The sequence below is a fragment of the Tachypleus tridentatus genome, chromosome 2, assembly GCF_004210375.1.
Source record: "Tachypleus tridentatus isolate NWPU-2018 chromosome 2, ASM421037v1, whole genome shotgun sequence".
Classification (NCBI taxonomy): Eukaryota; Metazoa; Arthropoda; class Merostomata; order Xiphosura; family Limulidae; genus Tachypleus; species Tachypleus tridentatus.
This window is the reverse complement of record NC_134826.1, coordinates 67,196,712-67,221,602: the sequence shown is the minus strand read 5'-3', so window position 1 is coordinate 67,221,602 and position 24,891 is coordinate 67,196,712. Positions and strand designations below refer to the sequence as shown.

Below are 24,891 nucleotides of genomic sequence, written 5' to 3'. Positions count from 1 at the left end.
GTAATATATCTACATACTGATAAACAATTGCCTAAAGCAAAACAAAAACAAATGTCTTCAGAATACAAGACACAGATTAGTGATATCACCACCAAAGACTGTTTAACTGCATACCTTACTCTTGTACATCTTTGTGGTGTATGACATGTTAAAATCACTGACCTAGCTGTTTTATATCATGCAAGTTGTGGAAACTTTAAAGTGCTGATGGGAAAATGGTACTAAGGAATTTTATGATGCAAAATATGCTTATTTAGCAATTAAAAGAACATACAAAATGAAAAAAAATTAGTGTTTCTAATATTGGAATGCCAACAGTAATAAACATTAAGTAAAGTAAGGGATGTCAATATTTCTGTAGAAGAGGTATAAACTCCTCCATAACCAGCTATCAAATGCACACTGAAGACATTAAAGAATATTAACCGGTTTGTCAGAAAAAATTTAAGCAGAGTAATTCATTGCAGCTAAAATTTCAACCTCTTTTCAAACTATGAGCAAGATATTCCTTAAAAGTGGTGTATAAAAATGACAAATGAACCAAATTCATAAGCATCTCCCGAAATACAAAACTGAATGGTAGACCAACTGTCTAAACCTATACAAATGGTAGAAAATGGTAAAAAACATACCAGAAACTCCTTTTCTGAAGGGATTTATGGTGTTTATAAGTTACAGCTATAATAGCAAACTACACATCTGAGAGTTTACAAAAAATGCCAAGATTAACTATGCATACTATCAGACACTGTATTGCAAGGAAGTACAGTAATTATATGGGTCAAATAAGGTATGGCTCCATAGAAATAAAGCATCTTGCCACAAATCCATGTCAATATGCAAATACAAATTATTTTACACAATTAGCAGCTGTCTCCATAGACACCTGTACTCTTCAGTTGTTTAAACAAGCTATTACAAGTCACCATCCAAACAGAATTAGAAAAACAAGTAAAGAAATTAAAGAAAGACGATCTCTGAAAATAAGGGATACCAATAAGTTAAATCATTCAGCCATGCATTCAAGTTGATATGCAAGTTTCAATACAAAATACAAACAAGAATTCATGCTGTTTAATACATAGATGTTTTTTCAAAGAATCTTGTCTCTTGGATGTTCAAAAACTGACCCACAAAAGTTATCTATGTAAAGATAATGTGGTGGAGGGGGAAAATAAATATCTTATAAGATTTATACAAAAGCCTCATCCCCAATGGGACAGAGGTAAGTTACATAAAAACATATGCTTAAAGTTATTGAATTTGTTTTTGAAATAAATGACAAATATTGAAACAGTTTAAATTAGTAAGTGTACAGACTAAAAAAGTGTTTCAATTACAATATCACTATGTATTTATAATTCATTAATAAGAGCTACAACAATCTATAAAAAACATACTTACCCATCTGGACTAAAGGCTGTGAGAAATGTTGACCGTACTGAAGCTGGCAACTTACAGTGCTTTTAAAATAAAAATATTCATCAGAAAATGTATTACAAGTTGAGACAAATCTAAACTTCACTTGTTCATGTAATTTGTATGTCATCAGAATTCTTGTTCTTTAAACTGTTTTTTCATGCAACATTTTGTCCAAAACATGAAACACACCTGTGTGTGTGTGTGTGTGTGTGTGTGTGTGTATATATATACATATAAATGAACCCCTTCCCCTTAAACAAATGAAAGAAAGTATTAACCATAAAGTTTCACTTTTTCCAACTTATACCAACTTTGTATAAATAAACTGCATGCATATAAATTAAAACATCAGTTATTTTCAATATTTTTATTAACACAAACATTATAGTGAATATCATAAGACTACTGACAACAAAATTCTTAAATATTGATATAATTTGCTACTCTTGTTCCATACAACAAAAATCCACAGTCAACACTAAATTACACTGCTATCAAACACATAAGGGGAGCTTTAGGAAACACAATAATGAACAGAGAAATTCTTGGTGATGAGAAATGCACTTGAAATAAAAATGTATCTCAGAACAGCTGGTGTAGGTTTTGACACTTTTATTGATAAGCAGAGAACTAATGTTTTGACCTTCCTGGGTCATCTTCAGTTTAACAAAGAAAGTGTTTGCAACTTCTCTGCTTATCAATAAAAGTGTTAATACTCATATCAGCTGTTCTCAGATACATACTAATGAACAGAATAGAATCTGTTTCACTTCCCCACAGACAGAATAGGGGTTAATATAAATTATTAAACAAATGAAAAAATATCTAACTAATAAATAAATCACCAAAATTATTATGTCACCTGCATTACACAAATTCACGTTATACATAACAGCTCCTCCATTACTTCTTCCTGTTTCAGTGTCCTTTTTACCTTTTCTTTCCAATCTTGTTTTAACATCTGTATCTTTCCTTTAATCTTCCTCTATTTTTATTTAACACTTCTGTTGATGTACCAGTATCTTCTTTTCTTCTTCATACCCTAAACCTGCTTCTTCTGGTATTTTCTAAGTATCTAAACTATTTCCACATTTGAATCTTGCTCTCTCTCTTCCTGTAAATATTTTACAACTTTCCACTTCCTTGTATCACTTTTTATAGTTTAATTACTTTATATTTTTTGTTTACAAATATATCTTTTCTCCTTTATAATGATTTTCTTCCTATCTCATACTTACAAATATTCTCTCTCTTTAATCTGAAGATTAAATTTGTATCATTTCTCTCACTTCAATTTTTCATCCGGTTTCTTTCATTTTCTTATCCAGTTTGTGCCATTTCTCTCTCTTTTTTATTCAACCTTCCTTTTGCTTCCCTTGCCATTCTTTTCCACTACTGTCTTCTGCTACACTTCTTCGATCCCTACTTCTTCATTTCTAGTAGATGTTGGTACTTGCTTGACCTCTCTCATAATCTACTTCATGTGGATTATTTCTACTTCATCATATTTGATCTTACTCAATAGTATTGTCGCATACATAGTTTGTTGTTCTAACATTTTCCTGAGACATCTCCTTTATGAGTTGGAAACATGTTGACAATTTATTTCTTTTATTCCACATACCAATAATTGTTCTTCCTTTATTGAACAGATGATATAACACAAATATATGAAACACTGAACCATCTCTGGGAAATCTAAACATTTTTTGCTCTTTTCCCCCTCTTTTTTGAAACCTGGGGTAAACTGATTTTTTTCTGAATATTCCTATATGTACTTGTGACTGATTTTAATGCTCCTACTTGTTTTGACAAAATAACTATACTATCAAAGTTAGCTGGCAGACATATTTTCATATTACCACATTGTTCACATCCTTATTCACTTCTTATATTCTCCCAATTTTTTGCTTCCTTAAAATTCCATAGTTTGTTTTACTGAATGAAATGTGGTCTTGCGATACAATTTAAGCCTTTTTTTCAGCTCTTCCTTCCTCTCAATATATTAAATATTAACTACCTAGACATTTTCCTCTCTCTTTAACACGAGTATTTAGTAATTTCTAATATCACTGCTAAGAGCAAAATTACTCTAATTTTAAGCCTGATCCAAATCAGTCAGTTTATGAATTTTACTGATTATCTCCATTACTATGAAAAGACATCTTCTATTCTCTGAATTTTATTTATTAATTTCATCAGTAATCACTACTTCTAGTGCAACCTTCCAATTTTATTTTGAATTTCATTCAGCTAGTACCTTGCTTTTTTAATCTTCCAATATTTTTTCCTTCTCTCTTTTACCGTTTCACTTTTTTTTCTCTTCTTTTTCAATCTTCATCAGTAATGAATATAATTACTCATTTTCTCTTATCTCCAAAGTGTCTTCCTCTCTTGTTTTTTTTTATTTTTTCCTTGAAAACCAGATCCAACCTTTACCATCCTCCAGTCCATCTTGTTCTTTATCACAAAACTTATTTCAAAATCTTGTCTGCTTTTTTTGTTTAATTTTTACTTATCATTTTTTTTCTTTATTCATTTCCCATCTTTCTAGGTTTGATCTCTCTATTATGCATTGTCTCTCAATTTCTACAGTTTATTTTTCTTCTATCAGATCTGGTTCCTTTTCCAACTAACATGATCTGTAAAAGACAGTTGCTACTTTGTATGGTTCTTCTCTTTCAAGCTCTCCATAATGTTAAAATATCTTCAAGGAATCCAAGTGTCCCATTCTCTCTCTTTTTCCTCTTTCATAATAGACTTATCTGCCATTGTGTTTTCCTTATACTTTCATCATCCAAACTACTTTTCCAGTATATTATCTTATTTTGATCCTAACCTCACTGCACCATCTTTTTGATGTCACTCTCCTCTGTTGTAGATCCACATTCAAACATGAACTGCTTTTAGTATTGGCAAGCCCTGATAAACAAGTTTATTGTTATTAAAGAAATGTAGATAAGCTGATATTACAGTAAAGAAGAGTATATTGCCATTTCCAATTTGTAGCCCCTCCTCCCAATATAATTTTCTTGTTTTTGTCTTTCATTCATTTTTTTAGCTTTTTTTTCCCTTAACATAATTAAATCATAATCAAAATACTGCTTTTTCTTACATCTAAACTATGATGAGTTACAATAACTTAAAACAAACATGCATGAAAAACATACAGAAAAATGAAAACCGTTATTAAAAAAACTACACACACAGTTATAAACTACTTGCAGCAAGACTTCCTATTTGGTACAAGAGTTCATGAGACTGACTTTTAAGATTACCAATATAGAAAACCATTAAATGAATTACAATTTCAAACATCCACATCTCAACAATACAGGCTTAGGCAAATGTTTTTTCAATGCTTTTTAAATGTAGCAAACTCTGAAAATTATACCATTTCCTCCTGTTCTGAAGTTGCAGCTTTGTCTTCTGCAATTCCTTGGAGAGTTGACCCACCACATACGGTGTTGCCATGTTCTCGATGAAACAGCACAGAGACAGCATTATGTTTGTACTTACAGTTGAATCTTGAAACCATCTTTATAAAAGTTATACAATACGGTCAAAAATTTCTGCAAGCTTTACTCAGGTCAAGGTCTGTAAAAATATTACAATATGAAAAATATGAGATTTTTTTAAACTTAAAATAAACCCTAACAACAAAACCCACAGAGAAATGAAGGTTGTGTATACTTACAACCCTTTTAGACTAATTTATATGTCTGACATTTTCCCTTGGAAAAACACAAACAAAAGAGTTGAATATATATACACATGTTGTATATGCAAGTTTATGTTGACTGCTATGAAAAACAAATAAATATATACATCTATTAAGACATCGTGTTTACTGGCATAACCAGTTATGGTTCAAACTGAGGCCTTTACTAGTACCAAATTTTTCTAAATGCTGATCAGACCATTATTTCTTCCATTTTATGCAGCTTTATTTATACCTTAATAAATGGAATGTCAAAATTCCATTATAGTTGAAGTTTGCTTATCTGGCCATACCAAATGCAGCAAGTGAAAAATATGAAAGTTCACAGATCTAGACGAATCACAGAGCACAAGGAAATACGTAAACAGAACACACATAAGAATCTACTTGCTATTTGATTTTAAACATATGATCCAAGGCAGCAATCTTAACTTGTCATTTAAATTATTTTGGCAGTTTTGTTCTGAAATGGAGAACTCATTTGAAAATCAATTTGTCTTCTAAAGCACGTGTGAAAACAACTTTAATTAGCCTTCAGCACTTTGTCAGCTCTACAGCATGACAACAGCACTTCTTAATTCAAACTATTAATCAGTTATGCATTAGTTCAAGCATGATTAGCAACCACCAAAAAGAAAAATTTCAAACCATGACAACCCTAATTTCTACTAACAAATAAGTACAAACCACAAAAATTCTGTCTCTTTCCAAAGATTTTCACACCTTAGAAAATTATTGTACATGTATTTATAACCTTTTATATAACATGTAGTGCATCCCTCCAGGGTAAAAATTTGTTATCAGCCCCACTGGACTATTTAAAGCAGAAATATTTGAATAAGTTTTGCATTGATTCATAATGTAACAGAGCTAAATTCAGGTTGTTCCTACTAAAATTTTACCATTTTCTTCCAACAGGACATGTTTCATTATGAATTCTGAACTTGTTTGAAGGTCAAAATAAGTATTATTCCCAAAAAACAATGAAATTGCAAAAGAAGTGTCATTTATGTTCATGAAAAAAAGAAAAAACAAAAGAACAAGGAAAAAAGAGAGAAAAACAGCCTGGAAAAGGGTGAACTTTTCCTGAAAATGTAGGTGAAATTGTAATTTTCAAACAATCCTTTAAAATATTTTTTGCTGTTCTATTTTAGTGCTAAGTGCTCTATTTCATTGTTCAAATTCCAGAGAAACTGACAATAAATCAGGAAGTTTACCATCCCAAGGCATCACTTGTTAAATTCCATAATGGAAAAATGTTTATAAGCACAATCTTAGATTTAGGTTTAATAACATTCTAATCTTATCCTATAGCCATATGTGAAAGTGACATCTTACAGTTATCTGATCAAAGTCAACAACAACCATGTACACAAGAAAAGCTCCAACTTTAGTTCTTCTGTTCATATCAAAGCACTACAACTGTTTATACTTTTCATCATAGCTGGTTTTTTTTTGATAACTGATTGTCATCCTAAAAACCCTCCTTTTGACAGCAAGGTTTGCGTTGAAGACTGTATTTTACACGAAACGTAAGGAGTGGCCTGAATCACGTACATGTATTAAGACCTTTGTGATAAAAAGAGAGCATGAAAGATTAAAAGTAGATAGAGCATAATGGACAGACCAGATTTATTAAAGATTTTAAAGTGACTAATATCAGATAGTTAAGCCTCTTTCATTCTGAAAATTTGATTGGATAGTTATTTATGTTACTCCTGTTTTTATAGGAGATAATATGAATTACCCTGAACAATATAGGTCAGTTATTCTTACTCCTTGTAGTGGAAAAATATTTCACAGTATGGTAAAAGCAGCTCCTTTATAAAGTCATTCATTTAGACATATTATACACAAAAACCAACAAGAATCTGCCAGAGGAAAATCTCACCTGGCAAAACTGTTGCCATTTTCCAAGGATGTTACTTGTTATCTCAATGAGAGAAAGGGTGTATATTTGTTGTAGTTAGATTTTTAAAAAGCTTTTGATTATGTACTATATAGACTATTAAAGAAGTTCACAACAGCAGGAGTTGGGAAAAGACTAGTTAACTGGATTATAGAGTTGATGGATGTGAAACAGCAAAACACTGCCATTAATGACTCCCCAGTCAAATGATCCTTATCACTAACTGAATAATTAAAGTACAGTAGATCCTGGTTTGGACGACCCCCGCTGTCGCCGACCACCCGGTGTTTCCGACCATATTTCTGCCAACGGACGGCTTTCAATATTATTTTCCCCGTAGTGACCGACCATCCGCTGGACGCGACCAGAGACCGCCCGTGTGTGATCAAAAACCGGTCATTTGGTCGCTTAAATGCTGGTCTTAACAGTCATTTCATAATACCTCACGTCTGATAATTGACAGTTTTGTCCAATGTACTAATATAAAATATTGCTAAACAAACAAAACCACACCACACGCCAGCTTTTCATTGATAATTGCTGAACAAACATGTCTCATCCAATTAGTAGATTAGTAGACCAAATCATACCAAAAATGATCAGTTCGGTTAAGGTATAAATAGGAGGCATATATTTATTAAAAATTTATTAAAAAAGGAGATGGCTAGATGCCTGGAGTATCTTTGAAAGCGCGCAGTTGCCCAGAACAACGCAGAGCTTTTGAATATTGTTCAGAGTGGACAGAAGTCAGTGACCATGTTGGCTCAGCAGACCAGAAAAAAACAGTTGTGCATTCAGGACTTTTTCAAACTGTAAATAAAGTTAATAGAGTCTACATGTATTGTAAAATTGTTTTTGTACATATTGCTCTTAGTTTGTTTTGTTTTGTTTTTGCTAAGAAAAAAAAAATATAAGAAGAAACAAATGAAAAGCCTTTCTTTTTCTTTGTTAACTTCAAAATATGTACAAATAAAAAAAAAACATGCAAAAAATGGGCTCCTGCAATAACAGACCACCTGCTGTTTAAGACCACTATTGCTCTGCAGAAGTGGTGGTCTTAAATACCAGGATCTACTGTATCAGAACTTTGGCATCTGCTCTTTCCAATTTACATTATACTAATAGAGAAATAATTGTTAATTAGTCAGTTTTGCTGAATTGAGAATTCCCAGCTGTACTAAGAATATTGAAGTATTACAGAATAATTTAATTTGCAGATTAATGAAACATTTGATGAATCACCTTTAACTACAGTAAGTACTTGGTAATGCATTTGAATTATAATTTGGATTATGTGTTTAATATACTTTTTTGAATCAACTCAACAGTGTAAATACAGTAAAGCATCTTGTGTATAGCAGTTAACAAGTCACTCAAGCAACTGAAGCGTGATTTACTGGTAGAAAAAATTCAATGGAATTTCAGAGTGTTTTTATAGACATATTGATTACAAATCTAAAACGGTAACTGGTCTCACTCATGCTAATGTGCACAGTTTTGGCATTCTTACATAAAAAGCAGTTGACTAGTTGCAAATGATTCAGGAGTAGGCTGCTAGAATGACTACACAAATATAAAGGTTATTTTATTATCGTAAGCTAAGATTAACTTGTTTTATCTTGAGAAAAGAATGGTGAGAAGCAATATCAATGAATTTTACAAGATTATCTAGAGAAATAATGAAACGGAGGCCTTTGATATTTTGTGCTCTGCTAAAAATAGGGCAAACATTTAAGTTGCATAAAACACAAGTTAGACTCCAGTTAACAAAGTATATTTTATAACATGTAATTTAATGTTGGTCCATTTAAGCTATTCTATTCACTAAATTCTAAATAAAGCATTCAAAGTCAACCCTTAATCTTCAAGTATTTATAAAGTCTTTCCATAAATTCCTTTATTACTGCATTCATCATATCATGAGAAAACCCATTCTCAAGGCAATGTTGGAAAAATAAAGCTATACTGGCTGCAGACGGCTCTAACACTGACCAAATATATATATATATATATTCCTTTAATCCTACCATTCTCACAATTAAGTATTAAAAAAATTATGCATCCATACCACCAAGTCCCTTAACAATCTTAAGTGTTCAAACAGTTCGTTGTTAAAGCACAAAAATACACAATGCCTTCATTACACTGTGTCCACAGGATACACAATGCCTTCATTACACTGTGTCCACAGGATACACAATGCCTTCATTACACTGTGTCCACAGGATACACAATGCCTTCATTACACTGTGTCCACAGGATACACAATGCCTTCATTACACTGTGTCCACAGGATACACAATGCCTTCATTACACTGTGTACACAATGCATTACACTGGATACACAATGCCTTCATTACACTGTACAGGATACACAATGCCTTCATTACACTGTCCACAGGATACACAATGCCTTCATTACACTGTCCACAGGATACACAATGCCTTCATTACACTGGTCCACAGGATACACAATGCCTTCATTACACTGTGTCCACAGGATACACAATGCCTTCATTACACTCGTCCACAGGATACACAATGCCTTCATTACACTGTGTCCACAGGATACACAATGCCTTCATTACACTGTGTCCACAGGATACACAATGCCTTCATTACACTGTGTCCACAGGATACACAATGCCTTCATTACACTGTGTCCACAGGATACACAATGCCTTCATTACACTGCGACCACAGGATACACAATGCCTTCATTACACTGCGTCCACAGGATACACAATGCCTTCATTACACTGTGTACACAATGCCTTCATTACACTGCGACCACAGGATACACAATGCCTTCATTACACTGCGTCCACAGGATACACAATGCCTTCATTACACTGCGACCACAGGATACACAATGCCTTCATTACACTGCGACCACAGGATACACAATGCCTTCATTACACTGCGACCACAGGATACACAATGCCTTCATTACACTGCACAATGCCTTCCACAGGATACACAATGCCTTCATTACACTGCGTCCACAGGATACACAATGCCTTCATTACACTGTGTCCACAGGATACACAATGCCTTCATTACACTGTGTCCACAGGATACACAATGCCTTCATTACACTGTGTCCACAGGATACACAATGCCTTCATTACACTGTGTCCACAGGATACACAATGCCTTCATTACACTGTGACCACAGGATACACAATGCCTTCATTACACTGTGTCCACAGGATACACAATGCCTTCATTACACTGTGTCCACAGGATACACAATGCCTTCATTACACTGCGACCACAGGATACACAATGCCTTCATTACACTGCGTCCACAGGATACACAATGCCTTCATTACACTGCGACCACAGGATACACAATGCCTTCATTACACTGTGACCACAGGATACACAATGCCTTCATTATACTGTGACCACAGGATACACAATGCCTTCATTACACTGTGACCACAGGATACACAATGCCTTCATTACACTGTGACCACAGGATACACAATGCCTTCATTACACTGTGTCCACAGGATACACAATGCCTTCATTACACTGTGTCCACAGGATACACAATGCCTTCATTACACTGTGTCCACAGGATACACAATGCCTTCATTATACTGTGTCCACAGGATACACAATGCCTTCATTACACTGTGTCCACAGGATACACAATGCCTTCATTACACTGTGTCCACAGGATACACAATGCCTTCATTACACTGTGTCCACAGGATACACAATGCCTTCATTATACTGTGTCCACAGGATACACAATGCCTTCATTACACTGTGTCCACAGGATACACAATGCCTTCATTATACTGTGTCCACAGGATACACAATGCCTTCATTACACTGTGTCCACAGGATACACAATGCCTTCATTATACTGTGTCCACAGGATACACAATGCCTTCATTACACTGTGACCACAGGATACACAATGCCTTCATTATACTGTGTCCACAGGATACACAATGCCTTCATTACACTGTGTCCACAGGATACACAATGCCTTCATTATACTGTGTCCACAGGATACACAATGCCTTCATTACACTGTGTCCACAGGATACACAATCCCTTCATTATACTGTGTCCACAGGATACACAATGCCTTCATTATACTGTGTCCACAGGATACACAATGCCTTCATTACACTGTGTCCACAGGATACACAATCCCTTCATTATACTGTGTCCACAGGATACACAATGCCTTCATTATACTGTGTCCACAGGATACACAATGCCTTCATTACACTGTGTCCACAGGATACACAATGCCTTCATTACACTGTGTCCACAGGAAGAAATGAAACTCAGTTTTTATCAAACTAATCACATCCACTACAAGTTTTCTTTTTGCAGAAGAAAACTTCACAAATCTTAAGCTGTCTTCATATTACAACCTTTCCTATTCAAGTATCTTTACAAAACTACTTTTCTAACAATTCAATGTCCTTCCTTTGAAACTCTACACAATACTCCAGATGTGGCTCAACAATGATCCATACAAAGAAATTATACCATCTTTATGTTTGTGTTCACTACATAATGCAGTATTAAATTGCAGAGATTTTTCCATTTCCAATGAGTTTCCAATAAAAAACAACAAAAAACACACCAACTTAGTGTAACATTATGCAAAAATGAGGAAAAGAATACAAACTTTATGAAGTAATCACCAATGTTACAATATGTTTATCGTGTTTCTTATGAAATTTTTGTATTTTACAGAACATTTACATTAGTAATTGTGAAGGATAGATCAAGTCTCCTGGGGCCTGCCAATGGAATATGTACAGAAAAAACTTACAAAGAGGTTTACTAGTTACAGTTGCTTTTTCTGGAAAGCAGAACAAAAACTGTTTGAACTTTTTTATATTATAATTGTCTTAAAAGACCCAGTATTGGTAAGCTAATCATCATCACTTTCTTAATTAAATTCCCATTCCTCACCAACCTATTAATTTAACCAACAATATATATACATATATCATTTTAAATTAATGTACATTCATGACACCATTTTGCAGCATTTACAAATGCAATATCGAATGAAATATAAAAACACAAGATACAAACATCTTAAAATTATTGCTATCATTTAGCAATAACTTTAACTAGTTCTAGTATGTGCAACATTATAATCCTCAAATTTAAATGCTCTTCAAGTTAACAAATTTATGCTATCAAATTCTTTAGTACAATTCTTGTTAAATTTTTACAGATCTTATTTGTAAATTGTACATGGACATACCTAAATGATCGTATTACTAACGCTACTGTAGTGATAATAATACCGTATAGTAGCAGTATATTATATTAATACTTTTTAAGTTTACGAAATTTGGCAAGACTTTACTAATAGTATTACTACTAATACAACTAATTATGTTACTTTAAACTTAAAATCTGTTTAGACTTCACGATTAGACTCAAATTCACTCAGAGTAAGTCTAAACTCTTAATTCATTTCCAGTTTAAATGTAATTTAATCATAATGTTAATTTTATACGTTTTATGCTAAGCCTAATTGGATTATTTGCCCCCAAATACTTAAGCTGGCTGGTTAAAATATAACGGAAGAAAGCTTAATTACAAATGTTTTTTTAATAATTCAGTGTTTATATAATTCAATTGGAGCAATAAAATACAAAAATAAGTTACCATTTTTTTTTTTTTGCCAGTGATACCCCCACTCGTCATACAACCTATTAATTTCGTGGACAGAAATATTTGAGTGCCCTCTATTGAAACTAAATCGAGTAGTAAAAGTTGTATCTCATACAAACGCAAAGAGGCTGTTCATATTACAAACAATAATAATTCTTTTACGAATTGTCAGAAAACAAAACATATTAAAGGTAGAAGTATAAATGACATCATCGTACGCTTTAACTATAACGGTTTAAAGTAGTCAAATATAAAATCCTGTTGTCATTGGTAATAATCCCAAATCAATAAATTTTAGCATATCCATTGGTTTAATATTAAATCTATAATTATCTAAAAATATTGTATTTTAAGTTACCTTGTAAAATTTATTGGTGTACACTTGGAGCTACAAAAATAATATCATTAACAAGTGAGTTTCTTGAAGACTATAGTATGGCTAAAGATATTAGGGTGTTACTCGTACCTTAAGACATTGTAAATCGCATTATTCATTTGTTGTAAACTATATATTCAATGCTTTAATTTATATGTTAGCTATAGGATGAACAACGAAAAGTTTATAAAACTTTGCGCGTAGAACATCTAGAAAGTTCTAAATCTGACATCAAGAATCTCATGAATTAGAGGAGAATTAAGAGTAGATGAAAATTTTTTTAAAAAATCAGTGAAGCATTGAATCGGTTGTTTTCAGTCGGTAGAATCAGAGGTCAGAGTTTCAGTGAAGTGTTTAGATCAGTGTTAATTATGCCTTCTTTCAGTAAATCAGTTAACCATGATATTGTACAAATAAATTTATTTTAACATTAGTTCTTGAACTTTACGCAAATTATTTCCTTGTGAAAGTCATTGTAAAACTAGGCCTAAAATAATACAAGTTATAAAATCAAAAACATTTAACCCACGCGCGTTCAAAAGGTGGACCTTTCTTCTTCAATTTACCCCTGAAGAGACACTTATCCGAAATAAATAATTAAAAGTGATTAATTAAATTTGTGTTGGTGACAGAATCTGTGGATAAATAAATGTGCTGTGTCATTGTTATTTCGTTTATCGAGTTGTTTAAATTATTTAGTGAAACTAGTTTGAAGCCCAGTCCACATAATGATAACAAGTTCATTTATTTCTTCCTCAACGTTCCTACAAGCTAATATTCTGATATAACTTGTATTATTCATGACGTTACGAAAACAAGTAGGTATAATAGGTTCAAGAAGTCTTGATAGAAAGAAGATAAAAACCTTTCGAAAAGTGGACCTTTCTTCTTCAAGGGTAAACTGACGGGGATTCGAATCTGCGACCTTCGGATTACTAGTCGAGTACCTGGCCATGCTGGGCCTAAATCTATGTGAAAATACAAGACATATTAGCACCATTATTGTCATATAATTATTAACAAAATTATTATTTTGTATTTTGAAAATGAAGATTTTAGTTAGTCTGTCTTTACGTGTATTAATTTCTATATACAACTAATAATAACTTACAAATGATTTTATTTTTCCTTGAAACTTTTTCATGTCAGACGTTAGTTTCACAACAAGCTTAGTTCGTTATTTTCTTCACCGAAGCACTTAAATAATTTGTATATCTGTTTCTGTCATGACAGGCATGTTGGCACTCATTCTCGTCGTTCCTCGCTTGGACAGCGGTAAGTCTCTGAATTTACAACCCTAAAATTAGGGGTTCGATTTTCTTGGGTGGACACAGTAGAAAGCCCCATGTGGCTTTGTTATAAGAAAAACATGACTTCTCGTCTCAGTCATGTCTAGTAAGTTTTGTCTTTTTATTCTCATCCTTGAATAAATTGAAAAATAACTCTTCAGTGAATAGATTTGTCAACAAGATTAATATTGCCCACCGATTACTGAATTGTTTTCAAATTTGATTAACTGAAACTAATTGATTTACTGTAAAATATATGTTTTACGTCCACCTGTGAGACAGTAGTAAGTTTATGGACTTATAATGATAAAACATTGTTTCGAGTTCCTGCGATGGGCACAAAGAATCAACTGTTACGATATTACTGTGGCCTGGCATGGCCAGATGGTTGAGACACTCGACTCGTAATTCAAGGGTCACTGGTTCGAATCCCCGTTTCGCCAAACATGATCATTTTTTCAGTCGTAGGAACATTATAATGTCACGGTCAATCCCATTATTCGTTAGTAAAAGAGTGGCCCAAGAGTTGGCAATGGGTGATGATGACTAGCTGCCTTCCCTCTAGTCTTACACTGCAAAATTAGGGACGGCTAGTGCAGATAACCCTCGTGTAGCTTTGCGTGAAATTCGAAACAAACCAAATCACATTCAAAACACTTTTGTTTTATTCATTAATGTACTTTTGTCAATACAGATTATTATTACCGTGTACATTTTGGTTTTGACTCTTTCTTCTCAGTAAGAGATCAAAGAGACACACAGTCACAGACTTCACAGTCCTGCATTTTTCATATAGTTCTGGGCCGGGCTGGCCAAGCGTGCGACTCGTAATCTGAGGGTCGCAGGTTCGCATCCCCGTCGCGCCAAACATGCTCGCCCTTTCAGCCGTGGGGGCGTTATAATGTTACGGTCAATCACACTATTCGTTGGTAAAAGAGTAGCCCAAGAGTTGGCGGTGGGTGGTGATGACTAGCTGCCTTCCCTCTAGTCTTACACTGCTAAATTAGGGACGGCTAGCACAGATAGTCCTCGAGTATCTTTGTGCGAAATGAAAAAAAACAAACAAACATATAGTTCTAACTGTTCCATGAAGGAAATCTATATATCAAGGGAATATCACATCTTCAATGTTATTTTTCTTGTATTACTAATAATATGTCAAGAATTAAAGGAAATTATATAAGATGTTTGTTGTGAAGTTATTCTAAATTCTCTTACTTTGATTGGATTTGTAAGAATAAAATACAGAGAACTGACACAATTTACAGTGTGTGCTCTTGATTACATGCTGCATTGTAATTTTTTCTAGACCTTAGTTGTCCTTTCTTTTGACTGTACTAAATAATAACTGTTGGATTTACCCAGGGCAATTATTATTAGCGTTATTCACGTACTGGTATTTGTCATTCAAACATGAAGGAGGTTGTAGCCGCGAGATATCACCTGACCTACCAGTGGCTAAGTCTACATCCTTGTAAAACTAGTAGCATTACAACAATGAGCAGCTAGAATGAAAAAAATTTAAACACTGTCAGTATTACGTGCTACGTGAAACTACGAACATACAGAATAATTATTAATTCCGAACTAAAGTACCATATTAAAATAAAAAGGTAGAATACACATGGCATATTTAAATATCATACACCCACGACTCATGTGCGAAGTAATAATTATAGACACTATAAAGAAAACCAATCTACACTAATGTTACTTCAATGATAAAATAAATTGAATAGATACTGTGTACAATACATTTTAACTAAATATTTGAGTAGATCAGTTAGCATTATTAAAAAAATATAAAAAGTCCAACTATGTTTATTTAAATAAACTTAATTTCGTATCCAATATCGGAACCGTTATCAGAAAATGTTTTTATCTGAGGCGTAAAGTTGTGAGCTTATTAACCATACAGTTGTAACAATGGAATACTTTAAAAACAGCTTAAACCATATATTTTTCTTTTTTTTAAAATTTGTATAATAATTCCGATGCATTAAAGCTCAGGCTTTTCTGATATTGAAACCGACGGCATCAAATCTTCTCATAAAAGTAAAAAAACACCTCATTAACCTTTACGTTATTCAGTAAATACAGGTTATATTAATATTTTGGAAAACGTGTCGTAAAATTCGAGTAACGAAGTTATAAACATTATTTCAAACGGGAAATTATAAGGATTAAATTTTAACATTTATTCAAAATTATCATGTTAGTGATGTTATAAATAAATAAATACATGTTACAATTATAATACTAGTATCAAGTAAACATTTTTAATATGAGGTTGAAGTACAACACTTAATCATGCTAAAAATGGGTAAAACTTACGATGCAGACGAGTCGAAGAGGGGTTTTTGTTGCGTTTGAGTATTTATGATTAAAATTACGCTTGCGTAGAGTAGAAGCATCTGCGCATCTAATTGAAATTTAAGGAAGCATAGCATTTATAAATTATTTTATACGGAAAACTGGAGGTTTTCTCCCCACGGAATATATAAATATTGTTGAGAGGATTAATGAGTTATTAAGGCTTACGTAACTTGTAAGTTATCTATTAATTGTATTAGTAATACTATTACTACGAGACACATCCAAATTTGGACTTTTTAGGTTTGGTTTTAATTTCAAGTTTGTAATTTTTCTAAACTTACATAGACTCTGTAATTAATTTGGCTGTGAAATTAGTCCAAAATTCTGACTGTTAGTTATCTCCACGTGAATATTAACTTAAGTTTAATATGTGTCATATATACCGCTTATACTATAGTACTATAATATATGTTTGTGTGTTTATTTGACATTATATATACAGGGTGGCCCATCCATATATATTATGTATCCAGTGTATCTGTGTGCTGTCCCTCATTCTCGCTGCATAATATTATGCGACGCCATGTTCTGTGAGACATTTTCCTCAACATGCAGGGGTTATTGTTTCAAACGCCGCTGTAACAGCTGCCTTCAACTCATCAATAGTATTATTGAATATAACATAATAACATATGGGTGGGTAGGGATTTACGGGCCACCCTGTATGTTGTAAGCCTAACCTTCAGTTCAAATGAATACATAGGTTTATAATGATGCTAATTGCATTCTAACACCAGTTAGTGCTACACAGTAGTTACTAGCAGTAAAAAAAATATATTTCATCATCACAGAACTCTGTGTATCGGTTGTATAGCTCTAGCCTAGGCTGTTTATATTATGGCCATTTCTTTTATGAAATTTCTAAATATTATATTGGAAATAACTTTTATTTACTTTTAATGTTCAATAATCAAAGTGAGAATTAAAAATTATAATAAATGAAAATATATATATATATTTGTCCTTGATAACAGAAATGCTGTTTTAAAATGAGTGACTGTCATTCAGCCATTCATATTAGGGGTCTGTTTATTTTACAAGAAAACATATCTATATTAGCATGTCATAATTGTACAGTGCCTTAAGTCTTTATAGAGGTCATACCAATGATAATAACAGGAAAGTATTTTGGAAAGCTCACAGAGGATTAAAAATTAGAACATTATTTTATTCTAGTTGCTAAAGTAAGTCAACCAAAACAGATGGATGTCCAATTCTCTAACATTTCTTATACAGTACTGTGAAAACTTATTGATAATTTAACATAACACTTTTGGAAAATAATATATTATTTGGGCCTTAAAGGCCATCGCTGTACATCCACTCTTGAGAGAAAAAATAAAAGTTAAAACCATCCATTATTTTTCAGGAAATTATTGATTCCTTTCATGAACCCTTGTAAAGTACCAGCCTCTATTACTATTTATAGCAATGCATTTTTGAAATCACCCTGTTAGAAAAACAAAACTATATGAACTGGAGCTTTTTTCTTTTTTTCCAGACTTTCAGCTCTTGTCTTCAGAATATAGCACAAAGAAATTTGGTGCTTTTGTTTGTTTGCTTGTTTTGAATTTTGCACAAAGCTACATTAGGGCTATTGGTGCTAGCCATCCCTAATTTAGCAGTGTAATACTAGAGGGAAGTCAACTAGTCATCACCACACATCATCAACTCTTGGGCTATTCTTTTACCAATAAATAGTGTGATTGATCATCACATTATAATGTCCCATGGCTAAAAGGGCAATCATGTTTGGTGTGAGGAGGATTTGAACCTTTGACCCTCAAATTATGAGTCAAGCATATGACCATGGTGGGCCTGAGGCTTTTATTCTATAAATCTCCTGGACAATCTTCTAAATTTTACTAAGATTGCTTGTTATTCTTCTTTTTACATGAGAAGATAAATTATTTTAATACATTTCTATAAGATAAATCCTTTCACCTTCACAATCATTCTAATAGTCTTTTCTAATCTTTTTCAAATAAACCTAGATAAGCTGTTCAACAGTTTGCACAGTATTACCAGTGAGGGCTATCTAGTAGTTTTTATAAATAACTATCTCATTGTATTTGTAGTTAACATGTCTATAAATGCACTAAAAGTCTATTAGCTCTACTACTAACAACAGATACTCAGTAGGTGATCAGTTTTAAAAAGTTTCTCTATGTATTAAACATGATTTTAAATTATGGTATCTTAAATGCATTAATAATTCTCACTGTAATTAAAGGTAATTGGCCAAATACCTGTTTAACTTGTCAGTTGATCAAAGTCATTCTTTAGAACCTAAACAAACTCAGTACATCTAGAAATACCTAAGAAAAATATAATATGCAAATTGTATTAATGTACTAGTTATACCACTATCAATATAACTTAAGAAAAATCAAGGCATAGTGTTGACTTGTTAGGTAATCCACATATAAAATATGTTTAGTTTAACTGAATTTGATTGGTAATTTCTTGATTTTTTTCATACAGCCACCTTAGAGTATAATTAATTAGACTTTTTCCAACCCCCACCGATGAGATTTTCATAACATTCTTGTGTTTGATACCTTAACAAAAGCATTTTGAAATTCAGAGTACAACAAATTGGCATCCAGATAACATGTAACATAACCTAGAGGGAGCAAGGTTTCTTTGAACCAAATCTTGATAACAGTAAACTTAAGTTCATTATTTAATTTTTCAGGAAACCATTGGTTTCTCTGTTAAATTAGGTATGGTAACTCATTCAATAAATCATTTGCACTTTTGGAAGAATAAAACCCTTTGAAACATAACCTTGTCTGTCAAACTCAAGTTTTAACTTGTTCCTTTTCATTTTAATAGCTACAGAAAATAACATAAATAAATCAAAGATTTTTATCCTGTCAGTCCCTAAGATATCTTTTAACCTTTAATAAAGTAACCCCTTACTTTTTAGGTTTTTCTGAAGCGAACCTAGTTATGAAATATTAAACTATTCCTGAAGATATCTCTTGTATTGGAATCACCCTAGTAGTCTAGAACTTCACAGTTGTTTGTATTAGTTAGATGACACTCGCACGGATGTCCATTTAGTATTCTGTAATGCAGAAGTAAATTTAACATATTTATGTTTTACAAAATGAGTATTTGTGGAAGTTAATTTAAATGTACTAAAAACGATAAAAGGTATGACGGTACTTTAGTATTTAGAAAGTTAAGCTCTGTGTGTATATAAAACAGTAAATTTGGAATGATGGAAGAACCAAGAATAGCTTTGATATAGTGTTAAATGCTAAAGGTCGTCAAAGAAATGAGAACAGCTGGGCCTAATATTGGTGATAGGATATTTGTTCGTTTTCATGTTGCTTATAAAATCCAACTTTGATCATTTTATATCCACTTGAGGAGATAATAGAAGAGTTCAAATTTCACTACTATTAGGCTTAAAAAATATGATTGTGTGTGCCTCTTGCATTATGTGTTTGAAGAAAATCAACTATTTACCTGTTGCTTAGGAAAAACAAATTATTCTCAGGAGAATGTTAACAGTTAACATTCTAACTTTAATGATCTATAGAATTTCTGTAAAGTTTGGAAAGGATTGTCAGTGGTTAATTTGGTTCTAGGTTTTTCACATATGATACCGCAGACATAGCCTTCAAATGTATTAAAAGCATAATTTAAGTTGTTTGTTAAACTGTGATGAATCTAAATATTTCAAATACAGCAAAATTACAAGAATTTATACGAAAGTTGTTCTAGAGTTAGGGTAAATAGATCCTACCCCATTGTCTCTGTTCAAAATAATGTTAAAAAGCAGGGCTAGTTTTTTTAATGTGTGGCTGCTTTGTTGTACAGTATTGTAGATATGAAAACCACTTTTACAGGGGCAAAACCATAAACCATTTACTATTAATCTTTGTAGAATGGACGGTAACTGCCTGTTGTGGAAACACAGGTGTAGAGGACGATGTTTCAAAAGTCTTCCACCTTTCATCTTCTGCCTAAACAATCTATGAAAGAAAACCATTTACTAATTTCATAAAACATTGTACAAAACATACCATTAAATTATTAAGGTAATTGAGACATTAAGAGTTTCTGTACTGAATCTGAGGGTAGTATCTCAAGTGGATATAAATTTAAGATTTGAAAAGGTTAGATGCATCTCCAGTTAAGGTAATTTTACTTCATGGGATTAGAATAACTTATGATGTAATTTTACTATAAATACCATTTTGATGGTAAATGAGTTAAGATTGTTTCCATTTTTTTATGTAATTTGATAAACATAGTTTTAATAGTTTTAAAGTCATCCCAAACCTACAGTAATAAATATGACCTACTAATTTGTCTGAATATCATTTTCAAAGCTATTTGTTTGAAGGCATTTATAATTTAAAACCTGATTGAAAGTTGTCATAGATAGTTGACCTGAGTTGTTGGTACAGAGATCATTGGTATATTTAGAAAGAAACTTATATTCAGTTATCATAAACATTTAAAACCTGGTTCTTACATGTAGGACTGATAGACTTCCCTAATTTTATTTCTTTCTTCTCAAATGCATCGTGAAGATAGAGATCTGTAACTGAACAAGTGCTGATGTTTTTTTAAGTATATCCAGATCAAAGAAGAAACTTGAATGAAATCAAGTGAGTTCTATAGAGCAGTGCTCAATATGTCATGCTTATTAGTGTAGTTATAGGTAACTAATAACAAGTTTGGTAGAAATATTATATTACTTATAATTAGTGTATGTTTGTTGATTTTTTGTAGAAAAAACAACAACTAGTACTTGTGGACTAAAAGTGACTTAGAATTTTATAATAGTTTGACTTTTGGATGAAAGTGAAATTGCATAACTTGATACTTGTAAAATAGACTTTAAAAGTTGTAAAGTAAATTCATTAAGTTAGTTTCAGAATCCTTAGTAATGGTTATGATGCAAAAATACCATGCATTAAGAAAATTGGTTTCATTGGATGCTTTAAGATAGTTCTGGAATTCTGCCAGCAAAACATTATTTTATTTGTTAAATGTTCTAGAACTTTTAATTTTTATCTGTTGAAGTGTTGTATTTGAAAGTAATGGTATATTTCTCTTATCTTGATACCAGCTTTCACACCAGCTCTTGATTTTGGTCTGCAGTGATGATGTATCATTGTTTGGAACCTTTGTACTTCTGCCTTCTGCCCTGAATATTTTAAGTTGTTTAATAGCACACTAATTTTTCACAAAATGTAATTGCTTTTCAGAAATCATGCTTATTTTTGAAGTATGATTTCTTGGGTTATTCATCAATGGAAAATATTTGCTGTATATATTATTGACTTATTATTTATTTCTGATGGCTTGAAAATCTTTATGGTCTCTTTATCTGTTTCCAGCTCTCAAGATGCTTGGACGGAAACAGAGTGTGAAAGGAGAGCAAGTCCTTGCTGATTATGGACCTGATGAAAGCCTTAACGAGAATGCAGATATAGAATGGGTAAACATGGTAGGTTTATTTTAATTTAGATTTACTAGTTACTTAAAAATAAATTAAAATATTACTTATTATTCCTTCTGTATCTTGTCTGATATAAGTAAAAAAATCAGATAAATTGTTTTCATACACCTGTTTTCTTGCTATTGTTGTACAGCAGTGGGAAATAACTGTTGTTAGAGAAACCATACTAGTAGTGTTTCTCACATCATGAAAATCTCTCTTGCAGGTTGGTCCCAAATATAAATGGAGTTCATATCGATATGTTTACATTGGTCCATAGCACTCAAAATGCTATGCATAAAGGTTTTTACTTAATTCCAATCGTGTCTTTTAAACTCTATGATCTGATGAAAAGTGATAGCCCGAAACACCATATCTTGTTAAAAGCTGGGTGACTGTTTAAATTATTTTTGTAATTTTGATATCTTTTTTGCCTAGTGGTTAACTACATATTTTTCTTTTTACGGTGGTCCATATCCCCAAACTTCACATTTTTATTCAACCAACAACCCACATTATTTGACATGTTTACTGGAGTGTAATCACATCTTCTATATATTTTTCAATAAGTATATTTTTGTACATGTTTAAGTTAGTCTTAAGATATATTTACTAAAATGTAATTTTTTGTTAACTTCTTATTCATAAAATGAATTATTTCTTCACAGTTTTTCTACTGTTACTACTAGACTTCCTCAAATGATGTGATGAAAGGTTGAAGTAGTATTTTGTTGTTTTATTTCTGAATTACTATTACATAAATAAAATGTTCAGTTCTTCTCGTAACAGTAGAAACTTTATTCAAAACTAAGTCTAATGATTTATATAATACAAGCATAACTCAGTTTAATTTTTTTTGTATCTTGGAATGCTTTACAAGTTTTATTTTTATGGAGAATGTCAATAATTATTGGTATAGAAACAAAAAATATACATTTTTAAGCTCTTGATTTGTTTTTGTGATTCATTTTTACCAGTTATGGGTTCGCCGACTTCTTCGAGTCTGTGCCCTGGTTAGCATGATTTCAGTTAGCCTGAATACCACACACACTTTTGATAAATATCCAGTTCTAATTCATGCGACATTCTTTAGTGATGCTATTGTCACCCTGTTGTTCACATCAGAAATGATTGCCAAAATGCATATTCGTGGTGTGCTTACGGTAAGTGATTGTACATGTTTTTATTTATATATAACTTCAGTACGCTTGCCATTTCTGGTATAACTGTAACATATTTAGTATCTATACTGTGATAAATTCTATGCATACTGATAATAAACCTCATTAGAATTAGCATAAACAAAATAAAATGTTTTTTCTTTTCTTCACTCATAATAAATTATTTATGTAGGGCTATTTAGATGTAAGAAGACATGAAATTGTATACTATTTCAAAGGTTTTCAAACTACAATATGACACTGTAAGGTTTAGACATCAAAATTTTGATGTATTTTGTTCTCTCCTATGAAATTAATGTACTCTTTTAGAATTAAAATGGGGCTGTATTTTATAGTAGTTAAGTTTTATGATAAATTTACTCCTAATGAATGTTACATGTTTTAAGATTCATGTTAAATGTGTATTGATATTAATTAAGGATTCATTAATTTTAAATTTTAGCTTAATACATGGTTCTTAATGTGTAAGGTAAGTAGGCCTGCTCTGTAACATTGTTTATAAGATATTGTAGAGTTAATATATTTACCAAGGATTATAGACTTATGTAAGAGAGTATGATGAATAGTGCTACAGCCTAACACTGAAGTTTTTTTTTAACTTGGAAAAATGTAAAGTGTTATTTATCTGATGAATCTGTAAGGATTAGCATGACCAGGTTAGTTAGGGCACTTGACTCACAATCTGAGAATCATTGGTTCATATCCAAATCCCATCAAACATGCTTGCCTTTTCAGCTGTGGGGACAAAATAATGTGACTGTCAATCCCACTATTTATTGGTAAAATAGTAGCCCAAGAGTTGACAGTTGGTGGGGATTACTAGCTGTATTTCCGTTTTTCTTTTGCTGCGATATTAAAGATGGCTAGTTCAGATAGCTCTCATGTAGCTTTGCATTAAATAATAAAAAAAAAAAGCTGAAATGAAGAAGGAAAAAAAAATGAAATATTTATTTACATTATCAGAGATGTCAAATGATAATAAAATTGATTGTGAAATTCCACAGTTTTATAGTATTATATAATAAATATATGTACAAATAATTAAGTTTTCACCACTTTTTCTCACCCAATTATTAATTAAAAGTATTTTTAAAGATAGGCAGGAAATAGATAAAATAATATGACTTAGCTTGGTCGTTAACTAAAACCATGGGATATTTGTAGTCTTTAGTGACGTGTTGGATTATGCATTGTAGCTTTTTGTTTTTGTATTTTGTGCAAAGCTACACAACAACTGTCTGTATTGGCTATCCATAATATAACAGTGACAGACTAGAGGAAAGGCAGCTAGTCAACATTACCTACTACCAACTCTTAAGTTACTCTTTTTACCAATGAACAGTGGGACTGACCATCACATTTTCATGCCTCCACGGCTGAAAGGGTGAACGTGTTTCATGTGATGGGGTGAACTCATGGCCTATAAATGGTAAGTCAAGCACCCTAACCATCAGACCTTGTATTGTTGGTAATGAGTCAA

At 32.2% G+C, this 24,891-nt stretch overlaps 2 protein-coding genes across 4 annotated transcripts in view; one reads left to right on the top strand and one right to left on the bottom strand.

Annotated features, from left to right (window-relative positions):
• Positions 1–14,047, bottom strand: part of LOC143244090 (activating molecule in BECN1-regulated autophagy protein 1-like) — a 59,822-nt gene extending 45,775 nt beyond the window's left edge. The window contains exons 1-3 of one of the 3 annotated variants that reach the window (XM_076488147.1): positions 13,964–14,047; positions 4,817–5,019; positions 1,405–1,463 (exon numbers count right to left, since the gene is read on the bottom strand). In XM_076488147.1, coding sequence (XP_076344262.1) covers positions 1,405–1,463; positions 4,817–4,960 — 203 coding nt within the window. In that variant the 5' untranslated portion in view covers positions 4,961–5,019; positions 13,964–14,047. Of the gene's footprint in view, positions 1–1,404; positions 1,464–4,816; positions 5,020–12,306; positions 12,603–12,716; positions 12,808–13,963 lie in introns of those variants that run through there. The other 2 variants (XM_076488144.1, XM_076488145.1) reach the window with 2 other exon arrangements.
• Positions 14,048–16,778: 2,731 nt separating this feature from the next.
• The window catches only part of na (sodium leak channel non-selective protein na), an 82,805-nt gene continuing 74,692 nt past the window's right edge, over positions 16,779–24,891 (top strand). The window contains 4 exon segments of the mRNA XM_076488142.1: positions 16,779–16,935; positions 21,317–21,394; positions 22,130–22,239; positions 23,208–23,393. Of these exon segments, the coding sequence (XP_076344257.1) occupies positions 21,385–21,394; positions 22,130–22,239; positions 23,208–23,393 (306 nt within the window). The 5' untranslated portion in view covers positions 16,779–16,935; positions 21,317–21,384.